This window comes from Aspergillus piperis, assembly GCF_003184755.1.
Source record: "Aspergillus piperis CBS 112811 unplaced genomic scaffold BO85scaffold_19, whole genome shotgun sequence".
Taxonomy (NCBI): Eukaryota; Fungi; Ascomycota; class Eurotiomycetes; order Eurotiales; family Aspergillaceae; genus Aspergillus; species Aspergillus piperis.
In genome coordinates, this window is record NW_020291609.1 from 196444 (window position 1) to 220962 (window position 24519).

General features: G+C 50.9%; 7 protein-coding genes across 7 annotated transcripts; 4 read left to right on the plus strand and 3 right to left on the minus strand.

Moving 5' to 3' along the window:
• Positions 1-5: 5 nt before the first annotated feature.
• Positions 6-2394, plus strand: BO85DRAFT_452332 (beta-lactamase/transpeptidase-like protein). Its single transcript, XM_025660802.1, has one exon. It carries the CDS (start codon positions 308-310, stop codon positions 1901-1903), a length of 1596 nt encoding a protein of 531 aa, XP_025512307.1. The 5' UTR covers positions 6-307; the 3' UTR covers positions 1904-2394.
• Positions 2395-2787: 393 nt separating this feature from the next.
• Positions 2788-3017, minus strand: BO85DRAFT_452334 (uncharacterized protein). The gene has a single exon (XM_025660803.1). The coding sequence runs from the start codon at positions 2990-2992 to the stop codon at positions 2837-2839; it is 156 nt and encodes a 51-aa protein (XP_025512308.1). The 5' UTR covers positions 2993-3017; the 3' UTR covers positions 2788-2836.
• A 708-nt stretch (positions 3018-3725) lies between these two features.
• Positions 3726-7159, plus strand: BO85DRAFT_427399 (cation-translocating P-type ATPase). Its single transcript, XM_025658153.1, has one exon. It carries the CDS (start codon positions 3746-3748, stop codon positions 7067-7069), a length of 3324 nt encoding a protein of 1107 aa, XP_025512309.1. The 5' UTR covers positions 3726-3745; the 3' UTR covers positions 7070-7159.
• Positions 7160-7727: 568 nt separating this feature from the next.
• BO85DRAFT_403780 (uncharacterized protein) lies at positions 7728-10696 on the plus strand (the record flags this gene model as incomplete). Its single annotated transcript, XM_025657242.1, has 1 exon — positions 7728-10696. The coding sequence occupies one exon, from the start codon at positions 7728-7730 to the stop codon at positions 10647-10649; it is 2922 nt and encodes a 973-aa protein (XP_025512310.1). The 3' UTR covers positions 10650-10696.
• A 3007-nt stretch (positions 10697-13703) lies between these two features.
• BO85DRAFT_522798 (tannase and feruloyl esterase family protein) lies at positions 13704-15437 on the plus strand (the record flags this gene model as incomplete). The annotated part of the gene is made up of 1 exon (XM_025665293.1): positions 13704-15437. The coding sequence occupies one exon, from the start codon at positions 13704-13706 to the stop codon at positions 15435-15437; it is 1734 nt and encodes a 577-aa protein (XP_025512311.1).
• Positions 15438-15664: 227 nt separating this feature from the next.
• On the minus strand, positions 15665-18011 carry BO85DRAFT_462079 (alpha-L-arabinofuranosidase; the record flags this gene model as incomplete). The annotated part of the gene is made up of 9 exons (XM_025661826.1): positions 15665-16054; positions 16121-16627; positions 16675-16814; positions 16866-16898; positions 16948-17024; positions 17070-17153; positions 17199-17697; positions 17750-17765; positions 17814-18011. The coding sequence occupies 9 exons, from the start codon at positions 18009-18011 to the stop codon at positions 15665-15667; spliced, it is 1944 nt and encodes a 647-aa protein (XP_025512312.1).
• A 998-nt stretch (positions 18012-19009) lies between these two features.
• On the minus strand, positions 19010-23890 carry BO85DRAFT_403787 (ABC-transporter). Its single transcript, XM_025657243.1, has 4 exons — positions 23022-23890; positions 20812-22968; positions 20062-20760; positions 19010-20005 (listed from the first exon to the last, which is right to left on the minus strand). The coding sequence occupies exons 1-4, from the start codon at positions 23632-23634 to the stop codon at positions 19143-19145; spliced, it is 4332 nt and encodes a 1443-aa protein (XP_025512313.1). The 5' UTR covers positions 23635-23890; the 3' UTR covers positions 19010-19142.
• Positions 23891-24519: the final 629 nt, after the last annotated feature.

Below are 24519 nucleotides of genomic sequence, written 5' to 3' on the forward strand. Positions count from 1 at the left end.
AGATTGGCCATAATTGCACTCTAAGATTCTCTTATCGCTAAGTAGACGACTAACCGCATAGCCATGCCGGTTTGGGTAAAGGCGCGGTGCGGCCAGAGCCGGCGGTTTCCCAAACGGGTGCCCGATACCCTTCTGGTCCATCTCTTAAGGAGCAGGCACTTGATCTCAACAACTACCTGTATGGTTACTGCTTTGCGGATTCCAAGCTGCGTGGTGTGATTTACCATAACCTTTACAAGTAAGCTCTTCTTACCACTGCATTCTATCATTTCCATACTGAACCTGGATTTCAGTGACGTGCCTGAATATGCAAGCTATACTTGAAGCAGTCCCTTCGCGTTATCGAGGCCCTGGTGGAGCGGTCGCCATCATCAAGGATGGTGAACTGGCTGGAAAGTATACCTGGGGTTATGCGGATCTGCGAAAACGGATCCCCATGACTGCTTCAACACTGATGCCAATCTGCTCGATTACGAAGCAGATGTTGTGTTTGATCCTCAAGGATCTGGAGCGCAACCCCACACCAGCCATGGTGGAGCGAGGCGATATACCTCAGCAACTGTCGGATGCTTTTCGCCAATTGGTCTCTCCCGAGCTCATCGACAACAACGGTCTCCGAATCGACCACCTCTGTAACAATCAATCGGGAATTCGAGACTATTGGGCCATGTCGATGTTCTGGGGCACACAACCGGAAGGGGGGTTCACTCTCGCGGAAGACGCCAAGAAAGCGCTTGACCGGACTAAGTCCCTCCATTTCCAACCAGGCACACAATTCTCCTACTGTAACCTCAACTTTCATATCCTTGCTCGCATTGTCGAGCACGTTAGTGGAACATCTCTCGGTGAACTGCTCTCGGAACGACTCTTTTTGCCTGCTGGGATGAAAACTGCAACCCTCTGCGCAGACAACGCCGAGTTGCCTCTGCCATGCGTCGGGTACGAAGGCAATGAATCTTTTGGCTATATACCAGCCGTCAACCGAACTCAATGGTCCGGTGACGCCGGCGTCGTGGCCAGCCTGGAGGATATGATCGCGTACGAATGTTATCTGGACAAGGCATGGGCCGATCGGGAGAGTGTGTATCGAGAGATCGCGAAAGAGCCGTTATTCGATGACGGTACACCAGCTGGGTATGGATATGGCTTGGAACGTATAAAGTATGGGCAGACTGCGACCATCGGCCATGGCGGGGCCATTCGTGGATATCGCCTGCACCGGACCCAAGCACCAACAGAACGAGTTGCCGTTGTGGCTATGCTGAATCACGAAATAGATGCCGCAGAGGTAGCTGGGTATATCCTTCAGCAAGCTCTTAGTCTCCCTACACAGCATGGGCTGCCTTCCATGCCGGCCCCAAACTGGGCGGGAGTTTACTTTGATCCGGAGGCACAATTGGTGGTTGAAGTTCGCCTTGGGGGACCAGGAGAAGTCATCGTTACGTATACGGGTGATGATGAGACACTGAAGCTCACTGAGGCATTTGAGGCACGGTCGGACCTGGCAACTGCCACGCTGTGTTCCGATATCCTCATACTCCACCGTAAATACGACAACCGTCATATCCAGGCAAAACGAATTATTGCTGGTCAACAGGCGTCCAAGGGCGACTATGTCGGCCGATACCATTGTACGGAAATGGACTCCATCTTTCTATGCAGCGGAGCCGGTGGTATGCTGTACGGATCGTTCAAGGGATTCCTCGGCCACGGGCCCGCTGAGCTCATGCGATACCTGGGAGACGACATTTGGTTTCTCGTATGCGCACGAGGCCTAGATGCACCAGCACCGGGGAACTGGACTGTTGTATTTCAACGTGACGTACAGGGCGAGGTGGTGGGTGTTACGTTCGGGTGTTGGTTGGCCAGAAAGATTACCTTTGTGAAGGACAGGACCCCTTAGAAATCGGGTTAGATTTTGGGATTCATAGCTTCAGGAAGGGGGAGGAACAGCGCGGTGAACAGCCCACAGACACTTGCATTTTTGGAACACACATAGCTCGGGGTATCGTTATCTTGGACAGGCCATCCAATTCCAGATAAGACTGACGAACAGCGCAACAAAGCTAGAACCATTGATATCATGCTACCGCTACCCTCACTCAAAGAGAGTGCTACAGACAAAAGATTCGATCATAACATGAATCCCAGTGGAGTAAGAGTACTAAGCCCGAGGGACAACAGTCGCGAGACGTAAAGGTAATCGACACAAAAGTGAGGACGCACGCCTCCCATAGGAGACAAGCCAAGAGCAAACAACTCGAAAGTTTTCGAGCCCTACAAAATCACGCACATAGAAAGCCCCTAAGGGAAATTTCATTGAGGACAACCCCCGGTAGTGGGTTGTAGACTTGTCACAGTCCGGAGAAAGAAAGTCCGCTTGTCACACTCACACACACAAAGAAACAGCGAAAATTTGCTGTTGCCACGGAACAGAGGCGAGTCGACTCGAGTCGAGCTTGAGGTGGTGCCGACTTGGTGGGCATTCCCGCGTGGTCCCAAGTATGCGGGATTATTCAGAGCGATTCATTTGGTTCCCACCCGTCGGTCGGTCGCGAACACGGCTTGCCCTCTCCCACGAGGTTACAGACCAGAGATAACCGGAACTGCACTTCTTTGGGCCACAAAAATCCCGCAGTGATGGTGTCAGCACCAAGCGAAGTGAGGATGGACCAATGTATATTGGCAGGATGGCAAATCTGACATCTTGTGCGAAGGCAACACGGGGTGCTTCCTATGACCCTTGCTACAAATGTCCAGTTGTGCGGAAAGCAGCCAAATAAGATTGCGGATAGAATCGCTACTGGATCTTGATGTACGAAAAACAAACACGATATCAGACATCACCCTGGCATGAGGGCCGTGATTGGGAGGGTGGATGTGTACTAGTTCTACAGCTTGCCAGGCCAGCCCCCACGTGGAGATGCTTATTTCCGGGAACAGGCCAATCGGCGACAGGTGAAGCAGAGTCTATCGGCAATAGGGATCTCATCCCAGCGTTGATGCAAAGCCATGACCCAGCAATGCTATCTACTACCGTCTCACCTGTTCTCCACGTGCGAGATTATTTGCAATCGCACAGACAGCTCTGAGCACCAGGTTTTGTCATCGAGTTCGGCCTGTGAGAGGAAGACCTGTGGATGGATAGCACCCACTTCGGTGACTCGTCTTGTAAGGGGAAATGATGACAATTTTACTGGACTGCCACCAGCCCCATGTTGGCAGAGAGTACCTGCTACAGTAGTGTTTCTGCCAGCTTTGCTTGACCGGAGCAATCCATGGTAAGGCAACCAGGATCCACAGGGCCAGTGAGGGATTTCCCAGAGCCAGTTCCTGACAGCCGCTTCCCTGCACTAGCAGCAGGACACTGTTAATCTCTCGTATGGCTTTGGGGGTCCACACAATCCTCTTTGCCCTTCATGGCAGCTGAAACCGTCTGCCTGTCCATGCCCAGACGCCGTGACACATTTTTTCTCGCTTCCCTCTACGATATAGGGACTGCCATCCCACCCTACCATGACTTTTCGGGACTGGTTCGAGTACACTATGACGGCCTGGAAGCAGATAAATAAGTGGAGGGGCTTCCCAGGAGGATGCTGTTGAATTTTCCGCAACAACCCCTTCATCCCCAGCCAATCCATATCTGTCATTCGCATCGTACAATCGAATTATACCCAGTGCATCACTGCACATTATCGAGAGTGTCATCCGAGAGTGATCTGTCTCATTTTTGTTCTGCATCATCATGACTACTCCCACCGCTGCTGTGTCTACGGACCAGCCAGACGATGCTTCATCCACCCTGGACCTGGAAGCCGATAAAGAGACCCCCAATGACCAGGTGCGAAGCACTGCCCGATCCCAGCGAATCACCTTCGACGGCCCCAATGTACATGACGGCACTCGGTCTATATACTCCCCTGGCGACAAACGTTCCCGCAGTCGAGATACCATTCGCAGCACTCGCAGTATTCCCCAGTCCCCAACGGCAGCTGGAATCCCAATCGAGTTCCGTACCCTTTCGTTTCAAATCTCCGAATCCCAGGCAGCCCCAGAACATGTGCTGAAAGAGCGAGGAAAGGAAGAGAAAAAACCAGATCAGGACTATTTCGAAAGTCTGGACTTCCATGTACTTGCCATCGACCGGTTGTGCCAGCAGTTCAATGTCGACGCAGGCCGTGGTTTGAGTACTGACGCGGCAGCTAATCGTCTTCAACGCGACGGGAAGAACATCATCGCACACCATGGGGAGAATTATGTGAAGAAGATCCTTGGCTATGTTTTTGGTGGCTTCTGCTCGGTCCTCTGGATCGGCGTGATTATCTTCTTCATATGCTGGAAACCGCTCAGCAATCCTCCCTCAGTGACAAACCTGGCCATGGCCATCCTGGTCATCATCGTCATCATCCTGCAAGCATCGTTCTCCGCCTTCCAGGATTGGTCGACATCGCGCGTGATGAAATCGATCCTGGGCCTCCTGCCTGCGGAGGCTCTTGTTCTCCGCGAAGGTAACTTGATTAAGCTGCCAGCTACTGACCTTGTTGCGGGAGATGTCGTCCATATCTCCATTGGCAACAAGGTGCCGGCTGACATGCGCATCATCAAAAGCTCGGGGGATGTTCGATTCGATCGGTCCATTCTGACGGGAGAGTCCGATGAAGTCGAGGGTGCCACCGACGCAACCGACAAAAACTTCCTTGAGACCCGCAATATCGCCTTCATGGGCACCGGTGTCACCAATGGCAACGCTGTTGGTGTTGTTGTCCTGACTGGGAGTCGCTCCGTCATGGGTCGCCTGGCGTCCATTACAGCAGACGTGAAGGAGAAGCCAACGCTCATCCAGAAGGAGATCACGCGCTTCGTACGGATCATTGTGGTGCTGACCGTCATCCTAGCGGCAGCCATCCTTTTCACCTGGGTGGGCTGGCTGCGCGTTGACCACCCACAATACATGAGCGTTGTTGAGATGTTGAACGATGTTATGGGCTGCGTGGTCGCCTTCATCCCCGAGGGTATGCCGGTCGGCGTTGCCCTCACTTTAATGATCGTCGCAAAGAGGATGAAGGCAAACAACATCCTGCCCAAGGGACTGGCGACAGTGGAAACCCTTGGCTGCGTCAACGTGATCTGCTCAGACAAAACCGGGACATTGACCCAGAATAAGATGTTCGTGCAGTCGGTGGGCCTCGTGGACCAGGAATTCTTTGTTGAGGATCTGGTGACCGCACAGCAGAAGTCGATTCCCCTTCCAGAACCTCTTGAGCCCCTCCTGCGAGGCTCCAAGCTCTGCAACGATGCCTTCTTTGACCAAGAAACATTGGCCTTGCCAATTCCTGAACGTGTCGTAAATGGCAATGCGACCGACGCGGCCGTTTTACGTTTGGCTGAGATGCTCAGAGCAGATGGACAGACCGACCTTCATAATTACCAACGCACCCATCAAATACCCTTCAACTCGAAGAACAAGTGGATGCTTACTGTCCACCAAAATCCGTCCTCCTCGACCCACAGCCTCATCTATGTCAAAGGAGCCCCAGATGTTCTTCTGCCCAAGTGTACTTCGTACTGGTCCAAAGACGGTGTGGCCAAGCCTCTGGATGCTGCTGCGAAGGACATGTTTACTGCATTCCAACAAAAGCTCTCCCGCCGCGCCCAGCGAGTCATTGTTCTTTGCCAGCGGGAATATGCACCGACTGCTGCGCTGGGCACGAACCAGTTCAACGATGAGCTGCTAGCCAATGGCGTGCAGGACTTGACAATTATCGGCATCTTTGGAATCATCGACCCTCCCCGTCCGGAGATTCCTGAAACCGTGGCGGCCTGTCGAGGCGCTGGCATTCGCTTCTTCATGGTGACCGGTGATTTTGGTCTGACTGCTGCGGCAATTGCACGAGACATCGGTATCTTCACCGGAACGGCTGACCCGGATACCGTCGCGGACCTGGTGTCATCCGCAGTCGCAGCGCCAGCTGAGAAGGATGAGGGAAGATCGAGACGTAGTCTGCTGGTGGAAGGGTCGCAGATCTCGACTCTTAACGAAGACCAGTGGAATTCAATCTGCCAGTATGAGGAGATTGTCTTTGCCCGTACCACTCCGGAGCAAAAGCTGCGCATCGTCGAGGAGCTTAAGTCCCGAGACAGCGTGGTGGCCGTGACAGGCGACGGTGTCAATGATGCTCCCGCCTTGCGTGCAGCTGATGTTGGAATTGCCATTGTCTCAGGCAGTGATGTTGCCATCGAAGCGGCGGACCTAGTCTTGTTGGATAAGTTCGATTCCATTGTGGAGGCGATCCGCCTGGGCCGGCTGGTCTTCCAGAACCTCCAGAAGGTCATCGCTTATCTGCTTCCGGCAGGCAGTTGGTCTGAGATTTGGCCAGTGATCATGAACGTCTTCTTCGGCGTACCGTTGCCGCTCAGCTCCTTCCTGATGATCATCATCTGTGTGTTCACAGATCTGTTCTTGTCGCTGTCGCTCATCATGGAGAAAGAAGAGTTCGACCTGCTCAGCCTTCCGCCTCGTAACCACAAAGCCGACCACCTCATTAACCTCCGCATATACGGACAGTCCTACCTATTCGTCGGAGTTATGGAAGCCTTTTGTGCCCATATCATGTTCTTCCTGTACATGTACAAGAAAGCCGGCATCCCTTTCCACGCCCTGGTATTCGCATTCGAGAAATATTCCGACGGCTTCTACGGCTACACAGAGGCCGAGCTAACGCACTTTAACTATGTCGGACAGAGCGTGTATTTCGTCACGCTGGTTATCATGCAATGGGGCAATATCCTCTCCGTCCGGAGCAAGCGCATGTCCATCCTGCAGGCCGATCCCATTCGCGCAAAACGTCGTAATCCATGGCTGCCTCTGGCTATGCTCGTGTCCTTGGTGATTGCGATTTTTGTGACGGAGGTGCCTGGTCTGCAGTCACTATTCAATACTGCTTCCATTCCGTTGGAATATTGGTTCATTCCATTGGGTCTGGCGATTGGCGTCCTGGTCATGGATGAGTTGCGGAAGGTGTTGGTGCGCGTCTTTCCGCGGGGACCTGTTGCGAAGATCGCGTGGTGACGAGTTGATTTGTGGAGTTGCTGTAACTTAATCGCAGGGTAGACCTGTTATTTTTCTTATGAATATAACATTACTGTTTTGGTGCAACGCAACATCAGATACAGAGTAATAGTCTTTCTTGTCAGCATAAACTATGTTTGAACATTAAAACGCAGAAAGATTCTCAGCCGAATGAGGAATGGATCGGGAAGGGTTCCCTTCCCTGGTTATGCGATTTGCACTCTTTGCCGATAATGCAAACAATACAAACACTAACAAGGGCTCACGTGATAACATATCCCGAAATGGTTATCATGCGCTTTTGCTTGATCTTGCTGTGATCACCACTACTTTTACCATCAATGGTAGATAAAAGACATCGCAAGTATTTATGGCTTCAGTAGCATTGTCCTAACCGTGTCTCCCACCTCGCCGAGCAATATGTTTTTCTCAGTTGGCTTTGTTGACCATTCGGTAACTAGAATGCTAGCCGTAGATGACGTCGTATCGGGCCCAGTGCAACCAGACTTCAGCCATCCCATGGATTCCGGCATGGAGCTGACCCTGACTTTTCCGAGACTCGCCTGCTAACTTCAAGCCAAATTATAATCTCAGGCACGATGACTGTCCAAAGATGACCCCTCGGGGAGAATCCTCAAATCATGTCCCAACTGCCGGCATGGCAGAACGGACTCGATGGGCGTTACCAGCCTGGTTGGACCACTTCAATATACGCGATCTGAAGGTCCTTTTCCGCTGTTGGACTGCAGCATGGGTTGCGACATTGTTGATCTTCATCGGGCCTGCCCTACAGAGCATTGGCATCGCCACGTTCTTCGGCGCCCTGGTACTATATATTGTCCCTCCGGCAGGCATTCTGTTCGTATACCTGCTTGCCTCGTTGACACTTCTGGCTGGGATGTGCCTGGGATGGGCTTGGGGTCTGCTCACGATGAAGGCAGCCTTAGCTGCGCGCCCTTCCTCACAAACTCAGGCTCGTCTTCAGCAATTGCAGCAGGAAGTGGTCACGCAAGCTAGTCAATCTGGACAAAGCACTACGGCCGTAACGCAGCAGCTGATCCACGATGGGTTCATGCTCGATGCTCGTGTGACTGTTGTCTTTTATGTCATGGCATGTGTGTTCATTTATGCCATGTCTCGTCTACGGGTTGCGAATAATAAATTTGCTCTGGCCCAGGTGTTCAGCATCATCATCACTGATTTGTTTCTGCTTTTTGGACCGACTTTGCCATCGTTTACAGCCCTACTACCCACAGTTTTGATCGAGCCTGGTGCTATAGGCATCGGACTGGGAACGGCTTGTTGTCTTCTTTTCTTTCCGCAGTCGACATCTTATGCTGTTCTAACCAAGATGGAGCAGCTGCTTCGCCTGGCACAGGTGCCGCTGAAGTGTACTGAAGCGCGTCTAAGTGGTGAAGAAATGAGTCTGCAGCATCTGGTCGATACAAAGAGTAAAGGCATCAGTGCGCTTAAGGCTCTCGATCCGCTGTTGGCATTTCTTCCTCTCGACTTGTCTCGGGGTCATTGGGGTGCCGATGACTTGAAGACTCTACAGCGGGCTTTACGCAAAACACTGGTCGCCTCGCTGTCTTTGCTGAACTTCCACATCGCACGAATACACGATGAGGAGAATAAAGCCAAGCTTGCACAACATGATGTGTCCCAATCCAACACCGATTGGCGAGAAAAGAAGAACCAGACTATTGGCCACCATCAGATCCAGCAGAGTAACGACCTGATACACGCCTTTCAGGATGCAGAAGAGACAGCCATCCGTGCACGTACACTTGAGGCACTCAAGCACTCCACTCAGCCGCTTCTACAAGCAATGTCGAACGCAATAGATATCAGCATTGAGACCATCAACATAGTTAACAATCGGCGATGGGTCCGTGCATTCTCACAGTCGCAGATGGACCAGCAGACTACCCGCGTGAAAGACGCGTTGGAGACGCTTCGTGGAATCCGCGCATCCAGTATCACCGCGACCACCGAAGCACTGATTACCAGTCACGCAGGGATCTTTGATGACCAGGGTGATTTCAACGCTGGTGACGTGGGCGGTGTGCATATTCTACGAGGCATCATCATCGGCATGGTCATTGAAGAGCGCATTCTAACGATGGCCGAAGCAACCCAGAACCTCATCGAACACATCTTATGGCTGTTGGAAAATCGCCCAAAACCAAGACTTTGGATCCCTTCTCGGTTGCAGTATGCCTTGACTTGGGTCGGAACTGGCAGTGTTCCCACTCCAATGTCAGCCGCCGCAGGAAACACAGCAACGGACCCGGAAGCCCTCGAGGAACGAACCCGGGAAGCGGATCGTCGACTAAGGATCAGCCGGGGATATGGCACACCCCAGCGCACTCGCACCACACGGATCATTATATCGATATACCACTGGTTATTCAACCCAGGCGGCATGTACGCTCTCCGCATGGTAGTGGTGACCATCGCAACTTCGATTCCCTCCTCCCTCCCCCACACCGCCGGGTTCTTCTACCGACAGAAAGGCATCTGGGGGGTCATCACCGCACAAACCACCCTCCTAGTCTACATGTCCGACTTCACCCTGTCACTAGTATCCCGCCTCGTCGGCACCATAGTCGGTGGAGTTCTAGGCATGGTTGCATGGTACATCGGCTCCGGACACGGACCCGGCAACGCCTACGGACTAGGAGCAATCACCGCAGCAATGACAGTGATACTAATGTGGTGGCGGATCTTCCTCCCACCGACCCTAGCCATGGCAGCCATCATGAGTGGCGCCACATTCGTCCTAGTCGTCGGCTTCAGTTACGACGACGGCCACATCCAACAATACGGCCTGCCAGGTCGCGGCTACGAAGCATTCTGGAAACGGCTCGTCACGGTTCTCCTGGGCTTCGTCGCCGCCACCGTCTTGCAACTCTTCCCCCGACCCCCATCCGCCACCCGGCACATCTGCCAGACCATGTCCAACTCTGTGCGAACAATATCCGATCACTACGCCTTAGTCCTATCGCACTGGGCACGAACCGACCCAGACCACCCGATCGCCACCGTAGCCGAGAAACTCACTCTCGAAATGGCCGAAACCCTCCTCTCACTGAAAGCACCCATTGGTCTCCTCCGCTTCGAAATGAGCTTCGGCCCCTTCAACCGCAAAACCCTCTCCCGGACACAATCCCTCCTCGAAGACATGAACCAAGCCTTGGGTCGTCTTCTCGTCCTATCCACCACACTTCCCTTAGATCTACAAGAACGACTTATGGAAAGAGTGGGGTTCATGCACGACTACACCGTCGGAGACGTCATGGCCGTGCTAGGAGTCATCGAACAGGCACTCAAGGCGGGTGCCGCCTTGCCGGAACGGCTGCCCACGCCGTTGGTTAAGCGGTGCTATGAGACATGGAGTCAGCATCATCGCACGGCAGAATTGAGTAAGACATTGGTCCGGGATGAGAGTTATAGACGGTATTGCGTTGCTATTAGTTCGTATTTGAAGTTTTTGGCCTCGATTGATGAGTTGGTTTTGGTGTTGAAGGCTGCGTTGGGGGAGTCGCATATTGTTGATCGGGGGGAGGGGGTGGTCTAGTAGCTAGTTTACTTAAATGTAAGGATTAGCAGTTAAGAATTTTCAATGCACGCAAGAGTAGTATGGCTGAAGGAGAAGAAGTAATTTTAAACAAAGGGAATGGAGGTGAATGTATCTCTGCTTTGGAGAGAGGGGTGCCAAAGGCAGCCAGTTCATCGGCCGTAAACAAGAATAAACTGAGACCATTATTCAGTGTTAAAGACTATTGACCCATAATCATGAAGGTAATAGCGACGAATTAGGAATGCGATTGACTCGTATCCAGGCTGAATATGAATAGATAAGAATGAAGTGGAGCGTCTTCCCTCGGCAGTGTGCGGGTGCAAGATGTAGAAACTGGAAAGTAAACAGGCTTTCGATGGTGCATTCATCATCTCTGGGGTAATGCGGGAAAATGTTCGGCGCATTGACTAATATTCTCTGTTTTTCGGATGGAGAAGGAATTGTAAAAGGGTATATGATAGTCTCAGGTCATCGTCTATTCGGCTACTTACCTACAATGATCTGCGCCTCATTACTAACTGTATAACAATGAGCCAGTATGTAGGCGGGCAATGGCAGCCGGTAGGAAATCATGAGTTTTAAGGATTCACTGCTGGTGAAGTAATCATCCAAGCATATATAAGATTATCAAGAAGGATTCTATTGAAAATTAGTAAAGGGAATTCTATAGTTTATCCACATAGCCATTCATATATCTGTTCTAATTACTCTTTAAGTAGCCGTTTTAGTAGCCGTCTAGCCGTATGAATAGCCAACGAAATACTTTTTCCTGAAACAGGAAGCCCTGTTCCAAAAACTCTGTCACTAGCGTCTTTGCTTCTGAGTTAGAATAGTTATATATTATACGGTAAGCATACTTCAATGTCGCACCGTACGAGCGGCTATGAAGCCGGGGGAAGAGCCAAAATGGGGAGCAGGAAAGGGACGCTCTACAGCTGCGGACGTGCATTGTGGAAATGCCCAACCTGGGGCATCAACGACTGCTGACGAAGCTTCATCTACACATATAGCATAGCCCCATGAGCCGCAAAACTGTGAATGAGTTACGATGAACTTCTTGCAGCCATGTGGGCCAACCGATGGGTTTGTAAATTATCAAGGAGAGGGATTAATCTACTGTGGATCGCATGTAAAAGTCTTTATCCGCCCAGAGAGAAGAAGAATCTAGGGCATTTGACCAGTGGTGTCCGCCTTTGGGGCATGGGAAACGTCAACTTTAATCCGTCATCTTTAATCCGTTCATCTTTAATCCGTTCATCTTTAATCCGTCAACTTTAATCCGTCAGACCGCCTCAAATTTTACTTCTGATCGAAAAGCCAATTATTAACCAATCGTGGCCGTCATGCTGAAGATGCTGTTGCGCCGGATGTCGGCTTTACCTGGATGAGTGCCCCTTCACCTTTCAACATGCCGTCTCCCGGCACCCCGTCACTCGGCAGGAATGGAGCATCATGCATGGCGACGGTCACAATGTTACTAGGCGACCAGAATACTAAGGACCGGACTGAATCCGTGTCATGGGGTATAGATAGATACTAGGATGAAGTGGGAGGACGGGCGACTACCCCGTGTTGGATGGCCCTGTTCATGGAGCTGGTGCAATGAGACAAATGCCCACTCAGTAACCGTCATTTTTATTATCTACTATCTAGCGCTACTACCACTCCTGCAGGTACCTAACATTGGGGCACGAGGGAATGTGAAGAATAATATCTGATGGGCCTGACCTGACGGCAGAAGCAGAAAAACTCTCATCGCCATGTCGGCGCGTTATACCCGATCGGGTAACGACCTCGGCTTGGCCTTCGGCCCTAAGACCTATGCTCGGGGATATCTCTTTGAAAAGTTTTCTGTTCTCTTTAGTGAACTCTGCGAACAGTCTTTAATCTTGCCAATATGCTGGTTACAGATGGTTTATGCTATGGCTAGACCAAATTACGTGGGACACAAAAGACACGGAAAAATTCTATTCACTTCACATTGGCGTCGGAGATAATACCTAAACAGTATGGTCACATAGTCTATCCGTGGACCCTCGGAGCCCACGAATATCTCCAAATCTTATCTCAGTGTATCGAGTGCCACAGGTTCGGTTCGACCGTTCTGCAGCCCTCTTGGCACCACCATGAAACCCACTAAAGTCCACTAGGAGGCTTCGATAATGGCAACACGTAACCTTGCTGCTAAATCTTATTCCGGGGTTCCTCAGGGACCCCAGGTTCACCAATCACTGTCCGCAGATCATGCATCTAGCTTGTGCGGCAAACCCCTTGCGTCGTAGGCATCGCCTCCCGCTCCCTAACATGCTAGATTAGCCTCAATGAGCCACAGCCCTTGGCCAGGGAATAGAAATCCGAAGCTCAACCGAACTCATGCATCTATCCAAAAGAAACCTGCGAGAGAGAGAGAGTATATACGACCAGGGGTAGGAAGAAGTGACTAAGGGAGGGAAATACAGAAAGAGCAGTGCTCTGAAAACTTGGTAAAAAAAGTCTACGCCAGAGGCACCTCACGATCCACAATCCCAAGATCCCAGCCCTGTGCCCATAGAATCTGTCTGCCTGCTTCGAGAACCAAGGCTCATAGCCTAATCTCGGTGACTTACGTATTCTTGGAGGGTGGGGCCCTGTTGTGTAGTGGAACAATAGGTAAAAGTCTCAAACCCTGCTTGTGTTTAACTGGATTAAGCTTCTCACACGGGAAGGTGAGGATCGGTCAGGAGATCCGCCCAGGCCTCCAGACTGCTCTCAAACAGCGTGGACCCGATCCTCCTGTCGAGGACTATGAATCCACTAGCGATGCCGGACGGAAAACAAAACAAAAAGGAGTAAGAACATCTTCAAACCATGGACCATATGGTGTGACGTACGTTGGCCCAGGGGTTGATGGTCCAGGCTTTGAGTATTCTGAGTTAAATAGCCTCGCATTGCCACCCGCTGATCATCTTTCTACCAAGCTTTTCTCATTCATTCCCCCTATCCCACTGCTATTCATTCTCTCTTCGAAACGTCTGCGGACTCCAATCATTTCGTCTTCCTTCTTTTCTGACGATGCGTCAATACTCGCGCGCCGCCGCGGCGACCGTTGCTCTGGCAGCATCGGCCCGCGCTGCCTCCTCTTCCCTTGCCTCCCTCTGTACCGTCTCCCATGTCCAGTCGATTCTCCCTGCCAATGGCACTCTGCTCGGTATTGACATGATCCCCTCTTCCGTCACGGCCAACACCACCACCTCGGACTCGACTGAGTACTGTGCCGTGTCCGTCTCTTACGTCCACACCGGTACCACCAACGAGATCGTCCTGAACTACGGCTTCCCTAGCCCCGCTGACTTCAAGAACCGCTTCTACGTGGCTGGTGGCTTCGGATACTCCTTGAGCACCTCCTCCACGGGTGGTCTCGAGTACGGCGCTGTCTCGGGTGCCACTTCTGGCGGCTACGGTGCTTTGGACGGCACCACCGTCGACGAGGTTAACCTCTCCGGAAATGGCACCATCAACTGGGACCCGATCTTCATGTTCGCTTACCAGGCCCTGGGTGAGATGACTACCATTGGAAAGCCTCTCACTCGCAGCTTTTACGGCTTGGATGACGACGCCAAGGTCTACACCTACTACGAGGGTTGCTCCGACGGTGGCCGTCAGGGTATGAGTCAGATCCAGCGCTACGGTGACCAGTACGATGGTGCTATCATCGGTGCCCCTGCCTTCCGTTACGGCCAGCAGCAGGTCAACCACCTGTTCTCCAGTGTGGTCGAGCAGACTCTTGATTACTACCCTCCCACCTGCGAGTTGGAGAAGATCGTTAACGCCACCATCGCTGCTTGCGATCCCCTCGACGGCCGTACGGACGGTGTCATCTCCCGTTCTGATCTCTGCCAGCTTGAGTTCAACTTGACCTCTATTATCGGGGAGCCCTACCACTGTGCTGCTGAAGTCAGCACCTCCCTCGGTTTCAACTTCAACAAGCGCAGCGATGGCACCTCGACTTCCTACACCCCGGCTCAGAACGGTAACGTCACCGCCAAGGGTGTGGCCGTTGCTCAGGCTATCTATGACGGTTTGTTCAACTCTGCTGGTGAGCGCGCCTACCTGAGCTACCGGATCGGATCTGAATTTTCGGATGGTGAGACCTCCTACGATAACAGCACCGGTACCTGGGGTGTGGACATTCCCTCAACTGGTGGTGAATTCGTCACCCGCTTCATCGAACTGGTCGAACTCAGCAACCTCGACTCTCTCGCCAACGTGACCTACGATACCCTTGTGGAATGGATGAACGTGGCCATGATCCGCTACATGGATACCCTGCAGACTACCCTCCCCGATCTGACCAACTTCAAGGCCACCGGCGGTAAGCTCATCCACTACCACGGCGAGAACGACCCTAGTGTGCCTACTGCTTCTTCTGTGCACTACTGGCAGTCTGTCATGAGCATCATGTACCCCAGCCTCGGATCCTCCAAGGCCATCGAGCAGATGAAGGAGTGGTACCAGCTGTACTTGGTCCCCGGTGCTGCTCACTGCGGCCGTAACACCCTCCAGCCCAACGGTCCCTTCCCCGAGGATAACATGGAGACCATGATCCAGTGGGTTGAGCAGGGTATCCAGCCTACCGGTCTGAACGCCACCGTCGATGCTGGCAAATACGACGGCGAGGTCCAGTCCCTGTGCCAGTTCCCCAAGCGTCCCGTCTGGAAGAGCAACAAGTGGGAGTGTGAGTCCGATGACGAGGGTGCTGACACTTTCTACTACACCTTCCCTGCCTTCAAGGTTCCCGTTTACTAAGCGTATAAGTCACTGGTGACTTTGGCTGTATATTATTCAGCTTGCAGATGCAAGGGACGTTGTGAAAGCGATTTGTATGTAGTATATACTTTAGACGAAGATTATTCTTTAATCCACGAATCCATCCTTTTAAACTCCATGATAACTTCAACTATTACACCACACGAAAGAACATGATTCGTAGATACCCGATCCACACTGAAAACTAGCAGAGTGCAGTACCACCCTCACGACACCGACAACACAGCAACTCCCCACGGTGGCATATCCACCGAATACGTTCCGCTTGAACTAGTCATGTTCTTCACCGTCGGCTGCACAGTAATATTATGCACGTAATTCGTCGCATTCTGCGACCCATACAGCATCTCTACATGCCCCGTCTTCGTATGTGGCACCTTCACCCGAACAATCTGATTCTTCGGACCGTAATTAGCCAACTTCACAAAATACGTATTATTCGTCCTCGACGCCACCCAATACAGCGGTCCAAATGTGGCAGTTGTATTCACAGGAATAATCGTATCCCCCCTATTCGTAGAGAACATCCGTTGGACATAATATGACGTCGAGGGAGTCAGCGAGTCGGGACTAGAGTCGAAGCCAAAAAGCGTTGGCTTGACATTCGTTAGTAGCTTGAAACATGATATACATACGGAGATGGGTATAGGGGGCAAACTCACCGACCACTGCGTATACCCGAAATGCTGCAACAGCGGCGCATACGCCGCCATTTTTACCACATCGGAGTTCCTCTCCAACCCAATCATATGCGCCGCTTCACTGCAGCTGCATTGCATAGAGGACCAGAAGATACCGTCTGCCTTGTCCGTGTCACGACATCCGTATTCACCTACCATGATTGGTTGTGTGCGCGGCTGGTTGTCCCAATAATCGAACATGGCGACAAGGTCGTCTGGTTTGCGATAGTAGTGGTAGTCGTATATCAGGCCGGGTGGGGAGTCGATCGGGAGACAGAGGAAGTCGATGTTCGATGCGATGAGAGTGATGTTGGGGTAACTGTTGCTGATGGCGTTGTAGATTTGGTAGAAGCGATCTGGGTATGTGTCGCATCCGCCGGTGAAGTCGTCTTCGTTGCCGATTTCGATGTAGTTTATTGACCAGGGTTTGCTGCGCCCGTTCTGTGCTCGCATGCTACCGTAGGTGGAGTTAGGGGGTCCGAGGAGGTACTTCACGGTCAGCTGGGGAGGGTAGTAGTGATTGATGGGAGGCATACTTCGAGCTCGTTCATGATGTCGTCGATGTACGGCTGCAGTTCGTCGCCTGATATGATGCCCCCGTATGATTTGCCGTCCCAGACGGCGAGGATGGGTTCCATATTCATGTCTTCGCACCACCAGAGATATTCGTCCAGGCCTTTATTTCTTAGTACACGCTCGTGAGAGTGAGGTAATGCAAAAGGCTTACCGAGCGCGTCGGTATTTGGGTAGAACCAGTCGCCTATGCATCGATTAGTGTTGTCATCCGTGGTGTCGGTGCTGTTGCCTACCCTCTCTCCCGGGACGATCAACGACGGGCCCGATAGTTAGGTTCCACTGCCACCGGCTGTCAATCTGTAGTCCTTCCCTATCCGCTTGTTAGAGGATCTTCATAATCGGATTGAGTACCTACAAATTATTGCCACCTGGGAACCGGAGAAAAGACGGACGTATTTTCTCTAGGAATGTCGCAACATCGCTCCGTAGCCCGTTTGACCTGCTACCGATTAGCAGGGCATTGATAATATAGATCGAAACATACCTTGACTTATACGTAGGCGGAAATAGTTGCACCAGCCCAAAGTTCAGCGTCCCGCCAGCCATCTTCGATCCATTGAACAACAGGCGCCACTCATTGTCACCATCAGGAGACGCGCTGGAATTGAACGAGGTTTGATAATGCGTGAACTTTCCCCACAGGCTCTTGACAGTAATATTATGCGAAGCATATATAGTATCATTTGTTGACCCAGCAAGCTGTAGCATAATGGTTCCTGAGTAATCACCCATCATCCAGAACTCGCATGAGTACGTGGCGTTCATCACAGGTATACCATTGTACCCTGTATTGGCAAACCCTACGAATCCATCTGCTTCGAAGTTTACAGATACCTGCAAAGAAGAGGTGATGGCACTGCTGACTGGGTTGATCATGTCCTGCATGAGGTCGACATCCCCGATGGGCTTGTATGCAGTTAAGCCAGGATTGTCTCCCTGGAAGCCGTTGTTCTGGAGCAATTGCCCGTGAATGCCACCATCACCTGTGTATACTTAGCAGCATTCTACCAGGTGAGGTGGGTAATTGGGTAGTACCTGAATGGTCCATTTCCTAGGCGAATGTTACTAATATATTCATTATACCTCCATCGGAACCTACCTCAAACATAACCCCATAAAGCAGCGGACTAGACTGATTCCCACCCGACTCCTGAACAGTCAACGTGATAGGCGACGACACACTCCCATTCGTGCCATTATCCCTTGTGACCAACATAGGATAGTTATGGCTAACCGGGCTCAATCTGTGGAAATACGTCGTCACAGCCACGTATAGCCATTTTGCGACCCCTATCATAATGTCGCAGAAATATCTTCCCCACCAGCGTGCTCAATTGGGCGTTCTTTACAGAAAAATGGTAGGATAGTAACGCAGGTTGAAGTCTTTGTTGATAGGGTTAGCAGCGTTGCATTGGTGTCCCCGGTGTTCCGTGATGACATCATGAATGTTGGTGTACCGCGGCGCGGAATATCGGACGGATGCGATGAATCTCGTACTTCACCCCTAATCATGATGTCAATTCCGATGAATATGTACAGATTGTAAGAAGTTTAACTTTATTGTTGGGGTGTAGTCGTCAGGGGTTGCGGGGTGGTCTGCCGCTGGTTCCTGGCACAGCGACCGAATATATATCATCTGTGGCATTTTCGGTACTCACGAAAACTGGGGTTGAAGGAGGTAATATGTTTTGGTAGTCCAGTATAAGCGCTTTTAAAAGCGCAACAACTATGTAGGGTCAAAGATGCAGGAAGCGGCGGTCGCATGATACAACCTGTCTATTCTTCCACAGCACAATAACTCAAGGCTATATCTAACCGAAGAGATGTCGATGTTGGCAACCAGTGTCCATTCGGCCCATTCATAGATATACCAGTTTTAATCTCGTGTTTTCTTAAGGGTGTCTTTATCGACGGTCTTTGAGTCTGTGTCTTCATTCTCTGCGGAGACTTTCTCTGCCGGCTTCTTCACGCTGCTCCACTCCAGGGCCACAGTCCCGAAGCCACTCAAACATGTCGGGATCTAACCAACGCGGAACAACTCTCTCAATGCATCATAAATGCAATAGGAGCAGTATTATTTGTGCTACTAGGTTGGCAACTTCGAAGGCTGATTCTAGGTGCTCCCCCTAGTCACAGGAACCTCCGGCCTCGGCCCCTCGTCATTTATACCCCACTAATAAAACATGGCCTTTGAATACGTATTTTAACTCATCGTAATTAGTAGTAGCCAGAACTATATATCTTATCAGATGATAGAGTACCCCTGCCTTGTATACTAGTGGGCGAACCGAGTATAAGAAAAAGAAAAAAAACGTAATTAATTAAACTGTTACTATATGCAAGACCGGTGTTTGCTCAATTATATCCTCACCGAATGTGACCAAATATAAACCTCTAAAACCAATGTTCACGAAAAACAAAATACCGTTCAGGCTTTGCTCTTCCACGACCTCACCCGACAAAGATAGTAGATAGCAAAAGCAAATGCAGCATTGAAAGCAATGTATGCCCAAAGGAGCCCAAAGTTCCGCCATCGCTGGTCATAGTATATATCCCGACTCGCCAGAAACTGATCAGCGGTTTGAAGGGTACAGTACTTGCATTGGTCTGTGCTCTCCGGGTTGAGAAGCTTACCTGCGGCAGTACCGGCCGCTTCGAGGTAGGCTTCCAAGTATTGCCCGCAAGTATCAAACCCAGGGGCAACGCTGAAGACACTCAGTTCCTTCTCGGAACAGTTGACCGCACGACCGCTCACACCCGAGGCAATGATGGCATTCACGAGGTAGGTCATTGGCGAGATGCGATACATGAAATCCCAGAATCCAGGAAGCGCGACGCGAGGAACAAGAATACCGTTGAAGACCAGTGTCATGTTAAACAGCATGGTGGCAATGAGACCAGCTGTCTCGGCATCAGGCAGAACAGCAACCACGGCGTGCGCAAAGGTCGACCCGTAGATGAAGAACTGGATGATCAGAAGGAGCATGATCCCCTGGCGCTGGGAGTCTGCGATGCCGTAGACGGGGTATACAAAGCTTGCATAGACCAAGATAGCGACGAACATTTGGTAAGGGATCTCAGCTATTAGATTGGCGCCTAGGAAGGCTGCCCAGTGGTAGGTCTTCGACGGTTGTTCTCGGACCTCATAAAGGTCTCGCTGGAAAATAAACTGAGGCATGATCTGCTGAACCAATGCGGTGAAGATTGCTGTGATCATAAAAACAGAGAAAATGGACGACTGTAAGCCTTGTTGGGAGGTACCGGGGATGTAAAACGAGAAGCCTACGAAGACTATGAACGATAGTTAGCCGAAGGTCAATGGAGCCTCAAGGGCAAGAGTAACTTACGGGCTGACAGGATGCCCAAGGCCAGCTTGCCATATATGTACTCGGGTGACCGCCAGTACTGTTGAAAGATCCGGCGGAGAACGGCAGCGAACTGGTCCCCGAAAGGCATCGCGAAGGCGTCTGCGGTCCCTTCTGAATCACTCTGTTTGTCGGTATTATTGGCATATCCCACAGCTGAGCACTTCTTCTCCAGAGCATTCATCATTTGGGTAAATTCGGAACTTTCCTTCCACACAGTCGGCCAATCCTGTTCGGCTTTGCCATTCACCCCTGCACCTGCAATCTCGAGAATGTACTCGGCTGGATTTTCAGAGTCGTTGCATCTCCTCGCACCTTTTGTCTCGAAGTAATCCAGCATTGTACGTGAATTTGGTCCGATATCACCAAAGTAAACGGTACGACCGCCTTTAGCCAGGAACAATAACCGATCAAACTGCTGGAACAGCATGGCTGATGGCTGATGAATCGTACAAAGAATAGCCTGTCCACTAGATGCGAGCCGACGCAAAAGCGCGATAATAGTCCATGACGACTGGCTATCCAAGCCGGAGGTTGGCTCATCGAGGAAGATGAGTAAAGCGGGCTTTGCGGCAAGCTCAACGCCAATGGTCAGAAGCTTCCGTTGCTCGACATTCAACCCTTCGCCCGGAAAGCCTACCACTGCTTCTGCGAATTCTTCCATTCCGAGCATGGTGATGACTAGAACTACTTTAGTAAACTTCTAGAGCACTTGAAAGAATCTGGAAATACCTTTTTCGACAAAGTCGTATTTTTCCTGTACGGGGACTGATTTAGGTTGACGCAGCAGGGCCGAAAACCTTAGAGACTCACGAACGGTCGCAGTATGAAGATGCAAGTCCTGTTGCTGAACATAGCCTGTGCTGCGCTGGAAGCTAGCAGAGAGAGGAGAGCCATTTACTAGCATATCGCCTGTGATGACTCCTGTTGAAGTACGTTGGGCGAGGACGTTCAGTAGTGTTGTTTTTCCAGCCCCCGAGACACCCATCAATGCAGTCAGGGTGCCAGGCTCCACCCATCCACTGACTTTATCCAACAAGCGGCGCTCCTCCTTTTTGATTTTAATATCATAGCAGACTTCACGCCACATAAATGTGTCCTGATGCGGTGGCATTACCTCTTCGCCTGCCGCCTCTTGTCCTTGACTTGCGCTGATATTGGCGGCCTTCGGGTCTTTTGCAGATCTCTCCAGGGCAACGGGAATGCGACCATGTTGGAAGACAAGACTCTCCGCCGTGGATGAAGATTGTGAGTTGATCTCAGTGAGTAACAGATACAAGGCGAGAAAAGCAATGATGAAAGCGCAGAGGATACCGAAATTCCTCCAAAGGTGGCTGTATTCGTATCCGTAGCTGACGGAGAGAAAGTTGTCTCCGTTTACATATAACTCACCAGCTACCGCACCCTTCGCAGCACATATAAAGTAGGTACCTGATCCGTTAGTCAACCCGGGGTAGAGTGGTACCAGGTCCGAACAGGGGAAGTCACGTCCATGGAATTCGTTCACAGCCAGCGCTTCAAATGCATATCTTAGTGGATTGATGTAAGAGATCCACTTGAACCAAGGGTGCATGCTGGGTAGGGGAAGCAGGTAGCCGGTATAGATAACAGTAGCGAGTAGGATGACTCCGGCAGCAGCGAGTGCCTGAGGGATCGCCTTAGTCGCCGCAGCCAGGGAGCGAAAGATTTGACTCATACAAAGCAGAGCCATGGTGACAAACAGGTAGAAAACAAAGAATGGACCAGCCTCGTATCGAAACCCGCACATGAAGTAGAACACGATGTTGAATATAAGGCTGCATCCGACCTTGATAGGGATATCGGCACAAACTCCCGCTAAAGCCTCCGTGAAAGGGTGATAAAATGCATACGAAGCCTGTTTTTCGACGATCGGCCGCTGTGCATAGAGATTTTGAATCTCGGTGACGGTCAAAAGCGAGTTAAGCAGAATGGCAAAGAACAATGCTGACATCTTCAGAGTGAAATCCTCGGTTCCGAACGCGCCTCCATAGAATAGAGACCCAATGATGATGGAAAAAACGACCTGACCAATCATCAAAGTTAATGTGGAAGGAATGTCATTCCAGACACGTTGGTAAAACCGGGAAGCACATATCCCAATCTGTGTCGGGATATCGATCAAATACGGTGAGCTTGACCGTGCGTACCGAGCCTGACGTTTGGCATGACTTTGCTTGAATGCTTCGGTAGCGCCACAGTCAGCACCAAATCTCGCCTCGTGGCTTGAGATATCATGACCCAGTCGCTTGTAGCTCGCGCTGCCCCTCCAATGCACTTCGAACTCCTCGGGAGTCCGCGGGACCTTCGCTTCATACCCTTCCCGTGCTTGCCGCTCACTTGGGTTGGTTATACTCGTCAGAAAGTCTGCGGTCGTTTGTCTAGCAGGACAATACCAGCCCATATCTTCGAAATACTGCTTCGCGTCTGTGGTAGGGCCAAAGTATATCTCATGCCCTTGGTAGAGGACCATAACCTTGTCAAAGCAATTGTATACGGCTTGCGAGGGTTGATAGAGCGTCGCAACATGAGTAGTACCAAAGATCCTCGAGCTCGTCTTTAGCGCCTTGACGAAGTCCAGAGACGACGCAGAATCAAGGCCGCGTGTAGCATTATCCCAACAACAGAGTGGCGAGCCAGCCAAGGCCATTTCTGCGATAGATACTCGCTTTCTCTCACCTCCACTGACGCCCCGGACAAAATCAGAACCAACTTTTGTGTTGACGGTATGTGACAGACCGAAGACTGCCATCACAACGTCCCTCATATGCCTGATGTATTCCTTTCTCGACATTTCATTCGGGAGACGTCGAGGGGTACGTGCTGCTGCTGCGAAGTTGAGTGTTTCGCCGACCGTTAGATGGGGGAAATCTATCTCTGAATTAGTTTTTTTGTCCCTAAATGATCAATTGGATGACCCTTACGTTTCTCAACTTCCTGGTTGTAGAGAAGCTCGCCCTTGAAATTCTTCTTCATCAAGGGTTGTGGTATTCCATTGTAAGAAATGACTGAATTTGACGACAGGTCAAGTCCGTTCGTCTCCGCTGAAATGGTTTTCAGCATGGTAGAGCATCCAGCTCCTGGCCGGCCGAGCACGAGAAGCATCTCGCCCTGCTCGACGTGTCCATGAACATCGTGTAATATTGTCTTGGCGGTTTTAGGGCCACGACTGAACGTACCCCCCAGGATAGGAGCATAGACTGAGGATAGAACTGTGTGTTGAGTTTGAATCTCGGATCCGCTTCCCTGCACAGTAACATCTTTGAATACAACTCCCGTTTTCCGTGCGCTGCTGTCCCCTTCGAATTGTTGCACTTGATGAAGCATCCATTGGGATAAGTCGAAGTGAGGACTCGTGGGGTCTATGAGCGATGCAAAGTCCTGCTTCAAGCTTCCACCTGCTGCGGTTGATGCTGCTGATTGTCGAGACGCTATTCTCCTGAGCTCTTCTTGCTCGTGTCCGGACAACGTGCTGGTGGAATCATGGTGTTCTTTTTCCTCATTGCCAGGCCCCTCAGGAGCATGTGCTGTAAGCATGCTGATCGATGTAAAAGATGCAACAAGTGTGAAGAGAAGATAGCCGAGGGTGCTCAGCGGACTTTGAACACATAAATAAAAAGGCTTGTCATGATGGTTGAGGTATCGCGGCGCCAACGATCCTCCTCTGAATATATTGTATCACTAATCATTGTTCGGTAACGAGACATGTCTGAAATCGGGATCTCCTCTTCCGAAGAGCGAAATACAAAGAAAGTAATAGTAATATCCCGTGTCTGCGGTAGCCTGCCCACCCAAATGGTGCTTTGATTTCGTCGGGCTCCCGAACTTGCTGTCGCAACGGAGTTGGAATCGAGAGCCGAAGGTATGGGCCCACCCGACCTTCGAAAGCCGATATCATGTGACCTCGTATAGTGTACCGTCATCGGACTTCGTGCCATATTATCTTCGATTTACTAACACAACTTTCATAATGGCCCACTTATTCCATAGCAAGTGGGAAACTGCCCCCCTATTCTCACATTCTTAGTGAGGTGTATGCGGAGAACATTTTCACAATATTACTACAGTGCAATGATAGTATTGTGTCTTGTCACGGTCGAGAGATTTATATATATATTATCCTCTTAGTAATTTCAATGAGTAGCTATTGATTCGCTTTTATTGAGTACCAATATGTTCAAAATAAAACAGAAGTTTCTCTCGGGGTATCTCGGCGTTTTCTGGCGCATCACTAGATGATCAAGACCCGCGCTGGCGGATCTAGAATCCACCCAGGCAAATATTGTACTACTAGTATAATTCACCCGTCCATTCAAAATCAACTTATCTATCGTCATTTATTAGTCACTTCAATCCCTATTGACAGTTTCATGATTGATACAAAGGCTACGACGACACGTAAGGACCTCTGGTCTATCATTT